The 16,163-nt window shown below is 42.5% G+C and overlaps 1 protein-coding gene across 1 annotated transcript; it reads right to left on the bottom strand.

Annotated features, from left to right (window-relative positions):
- Window positions 1–5,686: 5,686 nt before the first annotated feature.
- On the bottom strand, window positions 5,687–15,805 carry LOC119352212. Its single transcript, XM_037618917.1, has 6 exons — window positions 15,696–15,805; window positions 7,365–7,485; window positions 6,913–6,972; window positions 6,542–6,821; window positions 6,108–6,437; window positions 5,687–6,041 (listed from the first exon to the last, which is right to left on the bottom strand). The coding sequence occupies exons 1-6, from the start codon at window positions 15,800–15,802 to the stop codon at window positions 5,863–5,865; spliced, it is 1,077 nt and encodes a 358-aa protein (XP_037474814.1). The 5' UTR covers window positions 15,803–15,805; the 3' UTR covers window positions 5,687–5,862.
- Between the last annotated feature and the right edge of the window lie 358 nt (window positions 15,806–16,163).

Here is a 16,163-nt window from a genome sequence, read left to right as displayed (position 1 = left end):
TTCAGGGGCTACTAAGGGAGTCCTGGACTAAGGGGTCCTCAGGCGTCCGGCCTGTTATCCATGGGCCAGACTGATGGGCTGTGAATACATGAAGGCCGAAGACTGTACCCGTGTCCGGATTGGACTCTCCTTGACGTGCAAGGCAAGTTTGGCGACCGACTATGAAGATTCCTTCTTATGTAACTGACTCTATGTAAACCCTAGATCCCCTCGGTGTCTATATAAACCGAAGGGGTTAGTCCGGAAAGGATATACATTCATTACCATAGTCATATGGGCTAGACTTCTAGGGTTTAGCCATTATGATCTCGTGATGGATCAACTCTTGTAACACCCATATTCATCAATATCAATCAAACAGGACGTAGGGTATTACCTCCATAGAGAGGTCCCGAACCTGGGTAAACATTGTGTCCCTTGTCTCCTGTTACCATCGATCCTAGACGCACAGTTTGGGACCCCCTACCCGAGATCCGCCGGTTTTGACACCGACAGACCCCACATGGCCCCCTCCACTTATTCTTGCACCCACACACTTCATCTTCCTTCAGAAAAAAAATCATCCACTAGCTCAAACTCGAGTTCTAGCTCATCTTGCTGCCATTTTCGATCTCTTTGCTCAAAGCTCCATTCACAAAACTGCTTTCGGGGATTGTTCTTCGGTATGTGACTCCTTCAATGGTCCAATTAGTTTTTGTTCTAGTGCTTTATTTATTGCAAATATTTGCTTCTTAGGTGACCCTGTTCTTGAGCTTGCATGTCAAATTTATGTGGTCAAAAGTAGTTTTAATGCATGATATAGCCTCTAGGCACTTGTAGGAGTAGCTGATATCAATTTTGTTGAGTTTGGTTCACTTTTATTTTTGAGTTACTAAAATTTCAGAAATTTTTCAGAGGAAGAAATATTTTTAGGAAAATGTATCAAGGTGGTTCCTCAAGGAAGCAAGGACCCAGGCCCACGATATGTGAGTCGGATTATGAACTATCAAGAGAAGCTCATGTGCAGCCTTGTGAATGGCTGTCAGAAGACTTTATGGTCCAAGCAGGAATTAAGGAGGAATTTGATGCGTATGTGTGTAATGCTGAACTTGAATGTTTCGTGTCAGATAAGTGTCCCCAATATTATCACCTAACTAATTTCTTTGTGAGAAGGTTTAAATTTACATCATCACGCAATTCTCAAACTGTCCTATTTGATCTCTATGATAAATCTTATACCATGGACTTAGAAGATTTTCATACTGCTTGTAAACTCCCGCAGTGGGGGTAGTGTTAGTGAACCTCGCAAATCTGAATTTAAAGAATTCCTTGCTAGTATCACTATGGGGAAATCTAGAGAATTAACACAAGCTGCCATAGGGAGCATTCATTTTCTTGTCATACATTATTTTGCTCTCTTCGTGGGTAGATGCATTAACGATAAAGATGAGGCTTGCCACATGTGCGTTCCAGATCTTAGTGTTCTCAAGAGTGCGGTATTGGGTGATAAACAATACAACTTGAGGGCTATTGTTGCACATAGTTTGCATCTTAATAGTTTTTATCGGCACCTAAGAATATGAAGCAGATTGATTCTTTATATGTTTTTTTTGCGTATATATCTTTCACCTACAACTTGAGAATGAAACTATGAATAATTCAGTGCATCGATCATCTTGCCTAAATGCATACTAATTGACCAATTAGTTATGTAGATTGTCTTATTTGATTGTATCGTGACTTTGATTTTTTTTCGTTACCTTAAAAGTCTGCCCCAGGTAACTTCAAATCCTGGATCCGCCACTGAAAACAGTAAGACAGAGCTACCTACGAGCCTCCACATTAATTTTGATCTACGAACGCGTTGGATTTGCTCGGTCGTCAACTCGTTACGCACGTACGGAGAACCATTTTGCGGGCAGCTGCTCCGCAGAATTAGCTGCGGTTCCCGTCCATAATCGGGCCGTAACATGTCCAGCCCAATTTGCAAAGCATATCATTCGTACATGAACTTGCAGGTCGTCCAGGTCTCTTCGTCTATCCCCGAGCGCCGGCCCTATCCCTATCCCTGAGCTCCTCTGTTGGTCGAGGCTGCGCCGCCACCGTCCTCAATCCCGGCGGCGAGCTTCCGCGCCCTCTGATACCCATCTACTCTTCTTCTGCAGGCCCCCATGGTGGGTCTCTTCTTTACTTTATTTTTTAATGTCGTCTCCTGCAGCGTTCTGCCTTGGCGACTGCGGCAGCCGCACGCGCTGCTGGCTTCCATCGCCGATTGTATTCCTCTTGCGTCCGCCTCCATGCGCTTGCAGCTGGTGGCTGTGGTAACGGGACTGACGGTGAAGGAGATTCGACAGAGCCGATCGTGACGAGCACCTCATCCTCCTTTTACTCCGCAGGATCAGCGTCCCCTTTTCTTTTGTGTCTGACCAACAGGGTACGCGAACAACGTCTCCCTGGCAACAGGCCATAGAAATTAGATTCGATCTGCAACATCTGATTCTATGGTTGATTTCCCTTGATTTATAGATAATTTTAGCTGGCTTCATAATCTGCAGGTAGGATGACGTACGTTGTTGATTTGTTGTACTGATGCGTGATCGGGCATCTCGGGAGGATGTGTACTGTTTTGTATGACAGATTCCTTGACTTGCAAGTTGCAACAATGGAATTCATGTATTATGCATAGTTTTTCTGAAAGCTATTATGCATAGTTGTATATTTGCATTAGCTTTATTGGTTATATATGAATTTACTAACAGATTATGTCCACCATTTTCATTGTTAAATTGTACCCTGAATAACCTTTGATACTTTAGCAAGTTCTATGTGATTATAAATTCAGTGTGGTGCTACTTTTTGTAGACTATTTGATCAAATGCTCATGTACTTTAAAGATTTACCTTACATCTGCATTTTTGTTCTGGTGCATTGCATGTTTTTAGTAAACTGAAATTCCTGATATGCTTGACAGCTAGGCCATGGACAACACATTGCAGAGGCCATTAATATGTAGCAAAGCCATTTTATGAGGTCGTCGTTGACAACAATGTTATGCTCAACTTTGAGAGCCAATCTTCTTTTATCCGTATTCAACTCTTGTTGGTAACATATTCATCTCTTGTTAGGCACGCTTATACGCTGATGTTACATTTTTGCCGGATTTTGATGTTTGTGCATCGGAGAGCTTCCTTGATGCTGGCATCAGCTTGGAAGTTGTTGCTTTTCAGAGAACTCTGGGAACCATATATCCTTCACAAGGCACACAATTATTCAGAAGAATAGTAACTGTTAGTCGTGCTTAGATGCTTCACATTCCATTCTTTTACTGCCCCCAAACGTACTATAACAAACAATCATCTTCGTATTTGAGGCATTGCAGTTTTGGATACTCATACTTCTTACATATATTTGTACCATCTAAATTTATGGCAGATATTTCTCCTATTTTTATTAAAATGGACGAGCGCGACAACAGGTGCCTTCATGGTCTAGTAGTAGATTATGAGACGGAGGGAGCGGCAATTATAGTTTCAAATGGTGCAATACAGGCCCGTCGGCAACAGTGACCCTTCCCTCACGAACCATCTTAGCTCTCCTGATCTGACTATCTTGCCTTACTCTTTTCCGTTGTCATGTGTCGTCAAGATGCACAAGTACATTAGTTGTCACACTGTTTATCTGCTCGTGTTCAAGATTTTTCTTACAAACAGGTAGTTTTTTTACTAGGACAATGTCCATGTGTTGCAACGGGATATAAATATTTTAATATTTTAGTATTTAGCTTGTGATTACCTGCCTATATTAATGCGATTGTGTAATGTTTCAAATCATGTTCGTGATTTATCTTACAGTTTGATGAGAAGATTGGCAAATAAATCTCTACTACTTAAAAAGAACGTTAGATTCCCATTTCAACTTTCTTCCATCACCTCTTCGTCCAACCTTCCTTGTATAATAATAAATCAACTTAATTTACTTACATTTTGAACCATTTCTAATTTAATTTACTTATCAAACTTTTGATCAAAATATAAGGTGATTCATGGGCAGAATTTCATGATCATTTATTTATACAATTGCGTTATTATAGACAGTAAAATCACAAACCGACGTACTAGAAGATTTAAATCCCGTTGCAACGCACGGGCATTGTTCTAGTTAAAATAAAATTGGTTGGAGGGGGGGGGGGTAAATTAAGGTGATTGATTATCACATGCAGGGAATGTTGGACGAAGAGGTGATGAGAATAAAAGTAAAACATGAAAAGTTATATATTTTCTTAAAGTACTATAGAGACAAATGTCTACCATCAACCAAGGGGTAGTCTTAGCTTTCCGCCCAGAGCAGTCAACCAAAGTTGTTTACTCATCGGGTGTTGAAGCAATTCTAACAGTTCCCATATCATTAAAAATACAATTATTTACGAGAGGTTGAGGCAAAAATAGCTCTTCAACAGCTCCCGTAAATTTAAATTTTTTACGGGTCCTCTATAATTGCTGATATCTCTCCTTATGTTTACGGAAAGATGATCTTTATGTATAATTTTGGCGGCCAACCTTCATGTCCGGACACCCTCGCACCATGGCGCCACGCCACCTCGCCGGCCACCATCGTCATCGCTACCACGCCACCTTGTCGGCCACTGTCACATGTGTCACTAACTTGCGGGCCATAGGCCATTAGCTAGGCTTGTTTAATGAAAAAATATTTAAAAAATATTTTAGTGAAAGATGTTTACGGGAATTAAAAAATTGTCTTCTAACAAGTTCCTCTAAATTATACAGACATGACTTTTACGTAAAGTTTTTTAGGTGAGCTATTGAAGTTGCTCTTATTGGGTCTAGAAGATCATAGCCGTTAGATTTTCTTTTCTCAAGTTTTGGGTCAGTTAGTAGTAGGGGGAAACTTGGCTATGACCCAAATCAAAGGCAGACAAGGGACACAATCAGGACAGAGGAAATGTGCGCGCATATACATTGTGCCCTCAGAAAAAAAATGTGCAAAAAAACGACTGTTACCCAAATGAAAATCAACTAGCTTTTCAAAAAAAATTAGAAAAGGCCCAGGCCAATTACATTACTGACTAGCATTACATTCCTCCTGGAGGAGGCGCCTGCGCGAATCTGGGACATGAGCAACGGTAACACTGTCCCCAAATCTCCTAGCGTAAGTAGCTAATTCGTGGGCCATTCGGTTACACACCTTCTTGACTGCAGTGATGGAAACCTACTTAAAACTCTCCATTATAACTAGGTTTTTAATAGACACTTAGCATCCGATTTTTTAAAAATATATCTATTTAGTCAAGGGAATAATTATAATAAAAAGAGCAGCCAATGTGGGGAAAAATCCACTCATAACAACGAACACCACCTAAGAAACTCGAACTGCGTTGTAGCTAAACACGATTTTATATTTGAAGCCAAGCTTATTGGGCAACCGGCTGGCATCCTGCGAAAGCTCTCTGGCAGTCGACAAGGAGGGAGGCGTTTGACAAGCATTTTAGTAGAACAAGCTCACCAGGACAGGGAGGAGACCTAGAGGACTTGTTCCATTGCCATATTTACCATACCATAGTAGTTCACTATGACACACTTCAACTATTCAGAACAAAAACTTCCTATGGCTTATCCATAAAATTACGTAATAACATCATTGAGCACCAAATCTTAAGATACATGTAGCAATGCCAGTTGGTACATAGTAATACATCATTGTACACATCAAGAATTCAGTTCTGCAGATATTGGGAGTAACTGGTCCAAAAAGAAAAGGAAACAAGAATCCATGTCTTGGTGTCTGGCTTGTACTTCTGAATACACCAATCTAAGATAAATCATTCAGAATGTTGTTTGGGACAAGGCTACGCTTTCATCATTGACTTTACTTGCGAGGCCAGCTACCTGAGCCATTGTCGTATCTAGAGTAATATGTGGAGCTAGAGCGAGAGAAACCTTTCGATCTTTCAAAACCATAAAGATCGTTCCCGGACCTTGGGTGCGACATGGGAGGCCACACACGACCAGAAGCAGAACCACTAGGTGGCCTCAAGTGTAGTGAACCTGCAATAACATAGTCAGTCTCATGCCATTCACTAAACATCCAATATTGCTAGTCAGGAGAAATACCCTTGTTGTTTCCATGACCAGTTGAGGGCCTCAAATATCCTGGTGCAAAATTGGGAGGACGATGGGAAATGAAACCTTGATCTCTTGCGCAAGGAGCATGCGAGTGAAAGACGCCTTGACATTCTGGGGCATGAGGAGGATGTCGAGGATGTAACCCTTGACCTGGTAGTCCAGGAGGAGGATGCGGAGAATGAAAGTCATGACTTAGTAGTCCAGGAGGAGGATATGGACGATATGCGCCTTGCTCTGCTAATACCAGAGGAGGACGCCGAAAATATATGCCGTCATCTACTGGAACATGAAGAGGGTGAACAGGGTATGATCGTTGATCTGAAAGAAGAGAAGGATGATGTGCATGATCAGCAACTACCAGAGGAGGACAGTGAGAGAATAAGACTTCCATGTATGTGGACTAATAGATAATACAAGCTTACCATATATCACTTGTTGTGCTTCCACATGAGTAACCCCAATTTCTTTTATTTTGTCAATGCTTATCTCTCCCTTGCTTGTGTTTACCGGTGATCTTCGGTCCCGTACAACAAAACCAATTAAAGAGTCTTGGTTTGTATGGACTGTTGACGCGCCTTTCCAGAAACCATATTTTTTAAGGACTGTTATTATCTCCTTCTGCCCAGGACATACATAAATACATGTATCATCTTCTATTGTTGCTAAACCAATTCTTTTGTTCAATTTTAACATCTTTGCAACCTGCATCAGTGTCATAAATACCTTAAACATAATATTCTGAATGTCCATACCTTAAAAAGACTAGAAATGGAAAATCAAGTGTCAACGTTACCTCCTTCATTCCCCCTAAGCCATTTTTCGAAGACTCAGCATTCAAGCACAGGGAAATTACCTAATAGAATATTGATTGCAAGTAAATATTAGTTCAGGTTTATTTCTGTGATGTTTCATCAACTAGTAAAACTGATAAAAGAAAAATGATGCTACAAAACACATACTCCCTCCGTTCCAAAATATAAAGTCTTCTTAGAGATTCCAATATGGACTACATATGGAGCAAAATGAGCGAATCTAAACTCTAAAATACGCAATATGCATCTGTATGTAGTCCATATTAAAATCTCTAAATAGTCTTATATTTAGGAACGGAGGGAGTGGTTATCTACGTATGCCACATACAATTTCAAACTCATTTCAACACAATAGTAAATAATCATATAGGGGGGGAATGTCAAATCATAAGAACAAGGATGAATCATCTATAATGTAAGAAAATAATCTTACCATTATCGACCGGTTTTGAGAGTAGCGAAGATCCTTGAGGAATTTTTTAAAATCCCCCCATTTCACTCTTCTTTCAATTTCTATGGTTTTCGGCCAGACAATATCTTGAATTTTTTCCCCGCTGCAAAAAGAACACATGGATATCTTATAATAAGAAACAACATGGTTTGAACATCCACCATTCACAACAACTAAATATTTGTTTCTCAATATAAGAAACAGGTATATTCCTACTGTATGATTATGGTGGAAACAAATAAATACACTATGCACATCAGATTATCATTAAATCTGATCAACTCAAGACATGTGTTGTCGTACAAAGACAAATTATATTAATTCTAACTTGCAGAAAGCAATTAAGGCACCATATATATCAATTTTGTTATGCTTCAGACCTTCACTAAGAAAATGTTACAAGTGTTATCTATGTAGGCAAAGATATTGATATCATGGTAAATGTCTTGCCGAATGAGGTCTTGCATGTAGGCCCAAGTCATGTGACGTAGAGGTACTTCATCTGAGAGTATACATATTCTTCAACAAGAAGAACATCCCTTGGATTAACTTCATCTAGCAAGCTCATTACTCTGACATGTCTGCCTCCACAACACTTTGGCAGGTGCCGCTCCTTTTGGTGGAGAGATTGTATGTCTCCATGGGACAAATTTCAGCCTTTGGCTAAATGTGATGTTGGGAGAGGTGATACTGTTAGGTTTTGGTAGGACACATGGTCTGATCATACTATGCAATCTAAATCCCCCACCCCCCAGTTGCATTATTTAACTATTGATGAGGAGACCACCATTCAGAAGGCCTTAAACTATGAATGTATACGTGACATGTGCCACCCTCCCCTGTCTTCTATGGCATCCTTCCAATGCAACAACCTTGTAATTATTCATGATCAATTGAGCTACTTTGATGATGGTGGTTCCTAGAAACTCACTGCGGGCAAGGGTCTTTCTAGCAACAAAGTTTTCTGTTGCTGGAAAAAAGACCCTTGCCCACAAAACTTTCCAGCAACAAAGTTACAAGACTATAACCAATCATGATCCTTATCCCACCCCTATGTCCTGGATATGGAAGCCATATTGTTAATGTAAACATAGGCTGTTTTCTTACTCCTACTTGACAGGCTCTATAACAGAGATCTTTTGGGGAAGGACCGCAACACTTATTTTTTTGATGTGATTTGGCCAAAACTTTTGGTGGATGTTGAACCAGGAGTGGAATTTGGACATGCAACTCATGGATATGTTAGAAGAAGTAAACACAAGAGCCAAGACAAATGCTTCTTTGAGATGGTTATTCTTGTATTCTGGAGCTAATGGAATCACAGTAACATGATCGTATTTGATGGTGACACACCTAACATTCATGAATGTTTTAGGATGTTAAAAGAATACTTTGCTAATGATATGTATAGAGAAAAACCTAGCCTCAAAGATTGAATGCAATAGTACTTAGATATTTTGTAAGGTAGCTCTGGCTGCCCACCCTCCATTGTACATTTTCCATCAAACAATTTCTAGAAGCACAGTAGTGTCTTCGCTACTATTTTCCACTTAAAATGGTACAAGGAATAATTGAGCAGGAACAAGAAATGAACAGAAGTCCACATATACATACGAAAATATACATTATCTGATGATTGGTATCAAAAATCTTTAAACCCCGAAATGTTTATATGAAAACGTGTGTTACATACAAAAAATAGAATCATATGTAGTGGAGATGTTGCAACAACGAAACGTTTCAACCCTGAAATAATTAACATGTTACAACTACCTACTTTAATTAATACAATAATATGACAGAAAGGCTTGTTTTGTTGGAGTTTGACTCGTTTGACCTCATTGGCCTCTCGCTATCAAATTCTTTTTTGACATTATGCCCCATTAGTACCAATAGAAAATGTATGTTTTGTCCCTGTACTATTATGAAAGTGATGCCTAAAGGACCAAAACCATCTCAAGTCCTACAGTTGAAGGCTTCAACACCTATTATGTAAGGGAATGGAGATTTGACTGGATTTAGTAGTAAAACAGTTACATAACTTAGAAGCACGGTGCAAACTTCTACCAATCAACATCCTAGTAAGGAACTAAGGATATATATTGGGCTGAGTGTATGTGCCGGGTGTGTGTATGGGTTTGGCCTAAAGGCCCACCCTTGTGTATATCTACTCATGCTTGTAGGCTGTAGCTAGAGAGGAAGAGAGTGTTCCAGATTTTCCCCCAAAGAGACAACATGGTATCAGACCCAGGTTACGACTGAAGCCATCACCAAAGGTGAGAGGAAAGGTGGTGCTCGTAGCTCTGGGTGAGGAAGGTTCTGGCGCTAGTGGAGCTTCCTGGAGTGAGGGGGAATCGCATGGGAGAAGCTGCAACAGAGCCATGGCCTGTAGCAGAGAGGAGCTGGTCTGGAGCAAGGGAAATAGAAGCGCTGCTGGTGGTGGACTAGAGCAGAGAGAAGAGGTGCCTGCGGCAAGGAGAATGGGGCAACGCAGCAGGTCGGCATTGAAGCTTGTGGTGTGCAATCTGGGACTGGGGCCCTTTCTTGTGGCTCGTGCAGGTACTGCAGGTCGTGGGTGCTAGGGGCAGCAATAGGAAGCAGAGGTGTGGCTGCTCGAAATTGAAAGCTTCGGCCAAGATGGCTGCCACCAACGCGTGCAAGTAGAAGGATCTGTAGGCCTGCGGTGTTGGTCTGTGCTCGTGAATGTAGAGCTGGGTGAAGCCTTACGGCTATTATCACGTGGAGGTGAGTTAATTGCTCAAAACCATCACATTTGTGGCTAGGGTACTCCAAAACTACGACGTTCGCCGAAAACTACAAAAAACCATCAACACTGTGGCAAGTGAATAAAATATCGCACTGATTTAATATGAGCCGTGTCTACTAGGAAAACTGATAGGTGGGACCTGCCTGTCTAGGCTGATGTGGCGAAGGCTAGTCCTAGTCAAAGTTTGACTACTGAGGTGGATGGGGGTCCCACTTCTCTGCCTCACACCTCCTTCCTCAAATTTCTCACTCCCTTCCCTTCTAACCAGCTCCACCGGCGGCTGAGGCTGAGCTGAAGGAGGGGTTCCCTCCAGCAAGCATCGCCGCCTCGCGCTCGCCTCTCCAGCAAGCCCCGCCCCGCGCCCGCCTCATCCCGCGGCTGAGTGCCCATCTCAACGCGAGGATCAAGCCCACCATGCGCCTGTCGGCCTCCCCCGCGCGTGCGGTGTTGCCTCCCCTGCGCTCGACCTTTCTCCGGCGTCGCTCTACGAGCTCCCGCTGGCACCAGCTCCCGAATCCACCCCGCAAGGCGTCATCGCGGTGACTAACCACCCGACACTTGTTAGGGAGGGCGGGCGGTTGTGCCTCAACCTTGATGGAGCGGGCGCGCAGGGGCTCGGCCTCGCCGGAGCTGGCAAGGGCGCGGGCAGGCGGAGGCTCGGCCTTGCCGCAAGGAGGAAGGGGCACGGGCACGCGGGGTTTTGGCCTCGCCGGAGCAAGCAGGGGCGTGGGCATGCGAGGGTTCGGCCTCACTAGAGCGGGCAGGGGTGGGAGGAGGAGAGGGGGCTCGGCCACGCGGGAGCATGATGGGGCACGGGGGTTCGTCCTCGCCGGAGCTAGCATGGTTAGCCGCCGCTGCTGTTCCTCCATCACTCCTGTTGGAAGGGAGGAGAGGAGATAAGAGAAGGAGAGTAGAGCTGACGGGTGGGACCCCCGTCCACCGCAGTTGGTCAAAGATCGACTAGGATTAGTCTTTGCCACATGACGGTCGCAACCATCAGGTTTGCTGTTAGACGCGCTCAATTTCGAATCAATGCGATTTGTTATCCACTTGGCGCAGAAATGGTGGTCTTTTGTGATTTTTGACGAAAGCGGTAGTTTTGGAGTACCCTAGTTACAAATGTGGTGATTTTGAGCAATTAACTCCCTGGAGTTAGCGGTGCTGGTGCAGTGAGTACTGTAGCAAGAAGCAGAGAAGAGGTGTGTTGCTGGAATCCGTTACTGGAGAGAACGGGATGTTTTTCCGCTGGTTGCTGAAAGAAGGCAAAGGAGAACTTCTAGGAGGTGTGGTTGGTGTTTGTGACATGGAGCAGCGTGGTGGATTCATGGTATTGGTGTGGTAGCTGCACTGGACCTGCTTTTTAACTGTTGTTGCTCAAGTAAAGTGCAAGAGAAGATCCAATAGAGCAGAAGATAAGAGGCTCTTGGTGCTTTTCAGTGACATTGAACAATGGGGGGAAATCAAAGAATTAAGAAGCTACATGAAAAGTCCACTCATTTGTTTGAGGAAAAAAATGGCAATCTAAATTTGAGTGCAAAAGGATCAAGTAAGATGCTTAAACCCTCAGTGGAAGAGTTAGAGAAATTGAGACGGTCAAAGAGGACTACAGAAATTCCAAACCAAAGTGGAAAAACAACAATTCTATGAAATCTTGTTAATCCTGCTCATATTGGCAAAGGTACCTCAAATAAAACTTCTTATTCCAACTGGATACTAGACTCTTGGAGCATTAGCACATGCCATAGGAAGGTGGAGTGAGTTTGAACCATATGCTCCACATCCACCTATGCATAAAAAGATTATTCAAGTCGTTGATGGAACTTATCATCCTATCAAATGGATCAACACTATGAAATACACTTCGTGTATCACATTGTCTTCAGTCTTATGTGTTCCATCATTTTCGGTTATTTTTGTGTCTATAAGCTCCTTTGTTGACGCTAGTTTAAACAATAGATTTCAATGCCTATTGAAGTGGACTCATCTAAGAGTGATCCCTGTATCATAGGTGATGATTCATTGAATTTGCCTATTGCCTGAAGGAAAGAACCACAAGCTAAAGCAGGAAGGAACCACAAGCTAAAGCAGGAAAGCCTCCTGGAAGGTACAATTTTGAGCATGATGTTGCAAGCTATGTGGCATATGACTCACTATCGCCAGGGTATAGAGCTTTCATTGCTTCATTACAATCTTTTGTTATCCCAAGGGAATACATGATCCAAAGTGGTATGAGGCCATTATGGAGGTAACGAAAGCTCTTCAGAAGAACAAGACATGGTATCTTGTTTCTCTTCCAGCAGGAAGTTACTTGATAATGGGTGTATACCACGAAGCAAACCCTAGAAGGGAAAGTAGAATCGTACAAGGTGAGACTAGTGGCAAGGGGCTAAGGTCAAACCTATGGGATTGGCTATGATGAAACCTTTGCGCCCGTTGCAAAGATGACTACAATAAGAACTCTTATTTCTTGTGTTGTTAGCTCTGGTTGGCCAGTGCATCAGTTGGATGTCAAGAATGCATTCTTGCATGGAGATCTTCAGGAAGAAGTTTATATGGAGATTCTACTTGGCTTTGGTAGTCCAAGCACCACGGACAAGGTGTGCCAATTGAAGAATTCTGTATGGTCTCAAGCAGTCACCGAGTGGTTTGATGAATTCTGACAAGCCATATGCAGTATGGGTTATAAATAGTGTCATGGGGATCATATTGTGTCCGATACTCCTATAGGCATTCAGAGAGTCATATTACCATCCTCGCAGTTTATGTGGATGGTATTGTTATCACCGGAGACGATAATGTAGAGATAAGTCGACTGAAGGTGATGTTGAGAAAAGAATTTGAGATTAAGGATCTAGGTCAACTCAAGTATTTTTTGTGAATTGCGATTGCAAGCTCTGCTAAAGGAATAGTTCTCGCTCTAAGAAAATATATATTGGATCTGCTCACTGAGACAAGTATGTTGGGTGCCGAGCTGTGTCAACTCTAATTGAGCAAAACCATCAGCTATGTGCACAGTCAGGAGATCCGATCAAGAGAGCTAGCAGCGGCTTGTCGGTCGACTCATCTATTTGTGCCACACGAGACCTGACATATCCTATGCTGTGAGTGGTGAGCCGCTACATGCATGACCCAAGAAGTGGGCATTTAGAGGTAGCACATAGAATTGCGCTATCTAAAATGGAGTCCTAGAAGAGGCCTATGGTTCAAAGGCAATGGACACTTGAATGTAGAGGGGTATTGTGATGCTGATTGGGCTAATTGCCTTGATAATAGAAGATCAACTTCTTGATATTGTGTTTTTCTTGGAGGGAACCTTGTGTCATGGAGAAAGAAGCAATCCATTGTGTCTAGACCGACAACTAAAGCAGAGTACAGGGCCATGACAGTAGGCCTTACTAAGATGTTGTGACCAAGCAATCTCTTGTCACAACTAAAAAGAAATCCCCTGTTAAAGCTTAAAAAAATCTCCTGTCAGAATTGAAAATTACTTAGAAAGGGCCCTGTGAAGGTGTGGTGCAATAATAAATCAGCTATCAACATAGCCAACAACCCAGTCCAGCATGATAGAACGAAGCATGTGGAGATTGATCGCTTACATATTAAACATAAGTTAGATGAGGGTATAATATAATTAATCAGTTAAATTGAATAATAAAATTAAATAATATAAAATAGAGGATCCATTCTTGGTTCTCTGTCCGTTCATTTTGGTATGTCGCGTCGTCGCTGCATTGGACCTTCTTCGGCCGACTCCATCCCCATGCACACCTAAGTACCTGGATTGGCCCCAAAAAAAGTCAGGACCTAGATTCGAAGAACTCTACATGCATCGTTGCCTTCTACCCACCCCCTCCCCTCTAAATATTAGCTCATGAGGGAGTCGATCCCATGGAGGCAGAGGAGGAACTGATGGAGCCACCGGACGAGGAGGTCAATCCCATGGGACGCTTCATATGGATCACGACAGGCCGAGGTAGCTTCATACAGAGGACGAGGCCAAGGTAACACCCATGTACAAATCTAGCTACCTAAGCAGCTAGCTGGATCAACAGAATGATTGAGGCGCTTGTGAGCTAAGTAGCCAGATCAACTTTTTTGCGGATGGATTGATTGAGGCACTTGCTTGATGACATGAGCCACTGATGCAAGCCGGCGCCTTCTCCATTGCACATGGCAGCCGCCATGACATCTCCAGTATCCAGATCCAAGCAGACGCTCATCGCCACCGTTGTAGGGCAAGACTTCGTCGAATGTGTCGCGGAAAGGAGAGTAACCAGACACATACTATCGGGTGTGCTGCCTAGCCATGACGTTGTCGGCGGTGCAGAGGAGGCTCTATGCAGGAGGAACCGGCAATCCCGTCACGATGGGGGCATGGGCTGGAGATGAAGGAGATGATCTCGATTGAGGGGAAGGGAATATGATGGGAGAACTGGGGAGCGCGCAAGCCTCACCTCGTGGCAGGGGTGCACAGCGAGCGCGTCGACGACGGTCTCACACAGTTGCACATTTAGGGCGCCATTGTCTTGCCCTGCTCACTCTCGGCGCCTGCGTCAAGTCAAGGAGGAGGAGGTTACCAGCCACGAACAAGTCGGTGGCACAAGCCTCTTGCGGCGGAGGTCAAGGTGGATAGAAACAACGACGAGGTTGACTGATGGAGTTCATTGATAATGTTTAAATTTCACAATCTCCTTTTGATCTGTCATCGGTGATTTTAAAATTCTATTAAAACTTCAATTTTGACTCTTGGTCCACCATGCACGCTCTTGAGTAAGCATGAGGTGGTGTGTTTTACTCTGCATATATGATAGTTGATTAAGTTGTGTCTCACGGTGTTTGTTCTGTCGCTAAAGGATATCAAAAAGATGGAGGGATTGATAAAGAATGTTGAGCCACTCTTTTGTAGGTGGTGTCAATGGCGGTCAATTTATGAGTTATGAATTCTCTCTTGGAACAAAGAAACAAAGCCATTCAGATGATACATGCTCCCAGCAGTAGTGAATTAATTGTGCACCAATTGGTAGAACAGATCATTGTAAGTGGTACAACATACAAGTTCATGCTTATAATTCAAACATTTACTGAATGGATGCATGCCTCTCTGCATATATGATTAAAGGGCATATTGCTTCTTCAGTCTCATTTCAGTATATAAGTCGTGCATAAATTTTAATAATACTCCTTTTTGCTCTCATTTATCTGTTGTATTATAAGATTGAATATGTTTTTCACTCATACCTAAGACACTAATAGAAGGAAGCCACATCAATTTAGAAGCTACTATTGTGGTTAATAGTTCAATGACAATTTTTTGCTCCATGCTCCATGATATTTAAGCTACTATTGTAAAAAATTGAAAGATGATTTAGCAAACCACCAATTTGGTAAGTGCAAAACAACAATCATTTTTACATGTATAAGGTTGTCAGTTATCGAAACAAAATATGTTACTTGTCTAAAGACAGAACAATGAGACATCATACTAAATCAATGGTAAGAATGATCTAAAAAAATCATTTGAAAGCATAATCATTTTACTTCTTTACCTTCTAAAGAAAGCGAGCACAAACACCGCGATGCTCTTAAGTTGGATCACACCATCCCATATACTTGTATGGGCCGACGGAGATATGCGACCAACGACTAAGTTCATATCATCATCTGAAAAATGATCGCATTAGAAATATAATGTGTTGTTTTACATTCTTGTAGAACATGTTTAGTACCTAATAAATGTCACACCATATTTATATTTCACTCTGTCACTAGGAATCACCTAGAGGTAATATATAGGCATATTACTTTAATCAATCTTTTGATAGACTAAAGGTGTCTGTGTCTAGTTCTGACATCTCGCATGTCTCTTTAGTACAACCACTAGCACATATGTCCGTGCGTTGCAACGGGAGAGAAATTAGTGTGCATTTAAAGTCAGTGAGAATTATATGTGCAAGCAAAACCCTGTGCACACACAAAAATGAACATTTAGCTTCTCCGTTTTGCCGGGTGTGAAA

This window comes from Triticum dicoccoides, chromosome 2A (assembly GCF_002162155.2).
Source record: "Triticum dicoccoides isolate Atlit2015 ecotype Zavitan chromosome 2A, WEW_v2.0, whole genome shotgun sequence".
NCBI lineage: Eukaryota > Viridiplantae > Streptophyta > Magnoliopsida > Poales > Poaceae > Triticum > Triticum dicoccoides.
The sequence above is the reverse complement of the archived record's forward strand: the minus strand, read 5'-3'. Positions and strand labels throughout refer to the sequence as shown.